Here is a 5,279-nt window from a genome sequence, read left to right as displayed (position 1 = left end):
CTGAATTTCTTCAGAAGTTGCAAAAGAAAGGAATTAGAATTGTTAGATTCTCAATTGCCTATTTTGTAACGTAAAAAAAATCAGCAGTTTCGTATCACCCATTTAAGAGAAAATAACCATAATTTAATCTTCTCTCAGTAATGATGTTTCAGTTCTGCTCCACCTCAATGCCTTACAATGGAACGGTGTGCTATTTTTTAATACAAAATGGGGAAAAAAATTACAAATCAAAGATTACATTATAGCTTGTACTGACAGAAGTGTTCCCTTGCAAAACATCAATTTTTATGGTACGTCATTATTTTCTAGGATTTTATTTTTTAAAATTGTAGTTTCTCCATTCAGATTCTTGTTCTTCCCTTTGGTAAAGGCGTTGATGGTTGCTGAGGTTGATGGTTACAGGTGTTTTTTTTTAAAAAAAATTGTTCATCATGGTTCAGAGATCTGGCATTAATTTCTCGTTAACTTTGGGAAGGATCGTCCTTCTTGATGCGGAACGTGACCGTTTCTCCAACAGAGGTGCTGTAGCTTCGAGTGGACACTTCGGTTTTGAAATTGGACGCACCACTGTCGGGGGACAACTGGACTTGTGTACAGAAAGTTGGCCGGTGGGACTCGCCAATTTGGAAAGAAACGTTGGTGGGATCTCTAGGTTGCGTCTCGGTCACTCTGGATGCCGACATGAAGATACTTCCAGGGTGACGGCTAAAGAAGGTTTGTCTGGATTCAGAAACCACGGGTCTTCCGACGTTCAGTAATACTGGTTTGCCGATCGTGGGTTTGTTGATCTCGGTCTGGAGAACCGCTATCTCGCAAGGTTTATCTTCTTCAGAATTAAGATGGCTGCATCTGTAGGTCTCTCCTTCTTCAGGGACATAATCTTCAAGGTCCTCCAAAGTTAATGCTTTCCCATTCCGAGTAAGGATTTTGACTTCACGATTGCCAAGATCGGAGAGGTCTCCCTGAGTGGGGTCATCTACTGTAATTTTTTGATCTGGAAGAGTCTCATCTTCTGGAGATGACTCCTCCACAACATAGTCCTCAACCTGGGGGAGCTGAAGGCCCATCTGAGATGTTTCAACTGTGGTAGCCTCAGATGAGTCAGTCCAGCGTCTGGACGCATGAAGATGTCTCTTTCCTTCTAGCTCCACACGAGAACTTTCATTTTGGTTTCCCTTTGGTCCTCCAGATGCTTGAACATCTTGGGAGACGGGTGATTCAAACTGCTCGACTCGTTTGTTGTTGGAATTATTCACTTTTGGGTCATCTTCAGAGGAAGGCCTGGGTTTTGTGGTGGGCCCAGAATAGCCTGACCCAAATTCCTCCTTCTCAGATCGCGCTGGTGATACGCTTCTCTTCCTTGACATCTGGGTTGGTTTCTGCACATTAAATTCAATTATTTCTTCCACTTCTACCCACTTCCATTGTTCTTCCAGAGGGGTTTCTACACTGATACTCCTACCTGCAACTCCTTGCCTCTCCTGAGGGTCTGTCACAAAAAGAGTAGGAATGGCTGTCTTCCCTACTCCTTCTGGGTCATGCCTGGGACCAGGTTGCCTAATCTTGCTGACATAAATTGGCTCCGACGTTGCGAACTCTGAGCCCGGAGAGCGAGGAGCATAGCTGGAAGATGGACGGGCAGGAGATGGCTTTCGTTTGGTCTTCGGGTTTTTCACAACGGTGGTGATGGTTTCCTCTCTGATGGTGAAAATGTTGAAGATTGGGGTTGGGTGAGAAAGGAAAGGTCTATAGAAAAGAGTACTAGGAGCTCAGGGTTGAACCGGGGTATCCTTGATACTCTCTGTTTGGAGTTTTCTTGCACACAACTCATGACCCAACTAGGTAACATTATCAGTGCAGGAGGGAGTGGGCTTGGGGGGGAGGAGGAGGAGGAGGAGGAGGAGGAGGAGGTGGTCAATGACTGTGGGCTCCTTGGTGTTTTCTGAGCTTGGTTGTTTTCTTGCAGACATTTCATGACCCAACTAGGAATCATCATCAGTGCTGACATTCCCTAATAGGGTCATGAAACGTCTGCAAGAAAAACCACCAAGCTCAGAGAGCACCAAGGACCCCACAGTCCTCCTCCTTCTCCATTCCTTCTCCATTCCGCAAACCCACCCACCCCTTCTAGCACTGATGACATTCCCTAGTAGGGTCATGAAACATCTGCAAAACAAGCCGCCAAGCTCAGAGAGGATCAAGGACGGTCCCCAATTCTCAATCCATGGGAATGCACGCTACATCACAGGTTAATGCAAAAAATGAAGCACAGCAGGGTTAGTTTTGTGAGCTTTGGGTGCGTGCAGAAATTACTGCTTGGAAGGGGTTTTTTTTTATCCTCACCACCAGCCTGTCTCCATTTCAGAAGTCTCAATTCCCTTCAGCTCTCTGAATTTTTTTCCAGCGTAGAAAAAAAAACCCTTCTGAACTGTTTCCAACTGTTTCAAAATTGAACTGTGGGGTCCATGGTGCACTTTGAACGTAGTTGTTTTCTTGCAGACATTTCATGACCCAACTAGGTTGCATCCTCAGTGCTAGACTGATGATGTTACCTAGTTGGGTCATGAAACGTCTGCAAGGAAACAACGCAGCTTCTGTTTCAATAGAGTATTTTTCTAAATGGGAGGCAGGAAGAAGGAAAAATATTATAATTCCTCAAGTCTCATGCAGGCCACTTGGCACTTGAGTTCAATAAACAAGCTGGGGACACCTTGCTATAATCTCATGAACTACAGGTAGTCCTCGACTTATGACTTCAACTGAGCCTAAAATTTCTGCTGCCAAGCGAGATAGTTGTTAAATGAATTTTGCCCCATTTTACAAGCCTTTTACAAGCCTTAGGATCACAATCTGTGTAAAATTATATCCTGCACATAAGGTCAGCCCTCTTTCTTTCTCTTTCTCTTTCTCTTCCTCCTCCTACTCCATAAATGGGGCAGTAATTATAGCTACCTAAGTCTTATTGTAGATAATTTCTATTTGAACACACACACAAAATAAAAGCACTCCCCCTCCCAATAATTCTGAGATTAGCAGTCTCATATTCTGTCTTTTCTCTCTCTCTCTCTGACAACCAGTGTCCTTTGGCTGATGGGTTTCCAAATATTGAAATTTCTCCCGTCTGCCTCCCTCAGGAGATTACACCTTGTTCTCAAGACTCTGTTTGAACACCTTGAGTGTTTAACGCTGGCACTGGGTCAGGAAAACACATTCTCAAATGTAAAATAAACAAGGCACATGTTGTGCTCAACTCGCTTCCAGCTTGCTAATGACTGCTAATGATGGAAACCCGTTCAAGGACTGTGGTTGGTTTCCTCCCTTCCTCTTTTTCCCCATTGCAAGGGTTAATTGCAATTCCTGGCTTGTTTGATCAAGTGAAACTCCTCCCTGGCTCAGAAAACGCCTACTTTTCTCCAAAGAGCCTGTTGGCTGCTTGTGCTGAATTCCACACACTCGTCAAGATGTCCTTCTGGGTGGCAGTCGTGGTTGCCTTGGTGGCTGGTCTTTTGGGGGCCCTCTACCTGATGGGCTTCTTCCGCCGAAGACGACCCAATGAACCCCCCTTGGACATGGGACTCATTCCCTGGCTTGGACACGCATTGCACTTCCGAAATGACAATCTGGATTTCCTGCAAAGCATGCAGAAGAAACATGGGGACATCTTCACCACCTTGATTGCAGGACAGTACTTCACCTTCTTGATGGACCCGTTGTCTTTCGGTGCCATCGTCAGGGAAGCCCGAAGCAAACTGGACTTTATTTCGTTTGCAGCTCAGTTGGTCCACAGGGTGTTTCGATTTGAGGCCTCCCACGAGACTCACAAGATCATCGAAGTCTCCAGCGCGAAACATCTGAAGGGAGAGGGTCTGGTGGTGATGACCCAAGCCATGATGGATGGTTTACAGGCTGTCTTACTCCAGTGGCAAGAAAACTCAAAAGAGGATCCAAAGTCCTGGAAAGAAGACGGGTTGTTCCACTTCTGTTACAACACGGTCTTCAGAGCTGGGTATCTGGCTTTGTACGGCACCGAACCAGCTAAAGGTGAAAACCAGAAAGAAAAGGAGAAACGAAAAGATCAGCTTCACACTGAAGAGGTGTACATCGAATTTCGCAAATACGACAAGCTCTTTCCACGTCTATCGTATGCCTTATTGACCCCGTGGGAGTGGGGCCAAGTGAAGAACCTCTGGAACTACTTCTGGCAGGTGCTTTCGGTGAAGAACGTCTACCAAAAGGACAACATCAGCCGGTGGATCAGTGACCAGGCTCAACAGCTGTCCGAAAGTGGGATTTCAGAAGAGATGAGAGACCGGTTCATGTTCCTGCTCCTTTGGGCTGCTCAAGGTAACACTGGTCCAGCTTCCTTCTGGCTTCTGGAGTACCTGATGAAACATCCCAAAGCCATGGAAGAGGTCAAGAAGGAGATCCTGGAGGTGGTGAAGAAGTCAGGCCATGAGGTGACTTCCCGTGAGAAGCCCTTGAACGTCACCAAGGAGATGCTAAACCAAACGCCCATCCTGGACAGTGCTGTGGAGGAGACCCTGAGGTTGGTGACGGCACCATTGTTGATCCGGGTGGTTTTACAAGACATGGACTTGAAGCTCCACAACGGGAAGACCTACCTGCTGCGTAAAGGTGACAAAATTGGCCTCTTTCCTTACCTCTCGACCCACATGGACCCCGAAATCCATCTTGAGCCCCAGGTCTTCAAATACGACCGTTTCCTCAGTCAAAACGGCAACAAAAAGGAATTTTTTAAGAATGGAGAGAAGGTGAAATATTTCACCATGCCTTGGGGAGCTGGGACCTCCATGTGTCCTGGCCGCTACTTTGCCACCAACGAAATCAAGCTTTTTGCCTTCCTGATGCTGGCTTGTTTTGATCTGGAACTGATCAATCAGCAGGAGGAGATCCCTCCCATCAACAAGACCCGCTACGGGTTTGGGGTGATGCAACCCATGAACGACGTCCAATTTAGGTACCGATGCCGGTGCTAAAGGCTGAGGCTGCCATCCGCACATGATGATCCAAGATAACCAGGGAGATTTCGGTGAAATGATTTATGTCTATGTAATTGAATCACTCTCCCTCTCTCTCCCTCCCTCTCTCTGTCTCTGTCTCTCTCTGTCTTTCTGTCTCTCTCTCTCTCTCTCTCTCTCACTGTGTTAACCCTTTCCTTTATTTGTGCACACTTAGCTTGCACACGATAATCGAGTATAACCAGGGGTCTGTCACTGGTGAACTAATTTATCTCTATGTTATGGAATCAGACTCTGTGT

At 46.2% G+C, this 5,279-nt stretch overlaps 1 protein-coding gene across 1 annotated transcript; it reads left to right on the top strand.

The window, feature by feature from the left end:
- Window positions 1-3,461: 3,461 nt before the first annotated feature.
- LOC308677102 (7-alpha-hydroxycholest-4-en-3-one 12-alpha-hydroxylase-like) lies at window positions 3,462-4,997 on the top strand (the record flags this gene model as incomplete). The annotated part of the gene is made up of 1 exon (XM_081343268.1): window positions 3,462-4,997. The coding sequence occupies one exon, from the start codon at window positions 3,462-3,464 to the stop codon at window positions 4,995-4,997; it is 1,536 nt and encodes a 511-aa protein (XP_081199394.1).
- Window positions 4,998-5,279: the final 282 nt, after the last annotated feature.

This window comes from Vipera berus, assembly GCF_964194415.1.
Source record: "Vipera berus genome assembly, chromosome: Z".
NCBI lineage: Eukaryota > Metazoa > Chordata > Lepidosauria > Squamata > Viperidae > Vipera > Vipera berus.
Note: the sequence above shows the minus strand (reverse complement) of the source record. Positions and strands in the feature narration are given on the sequence as shown.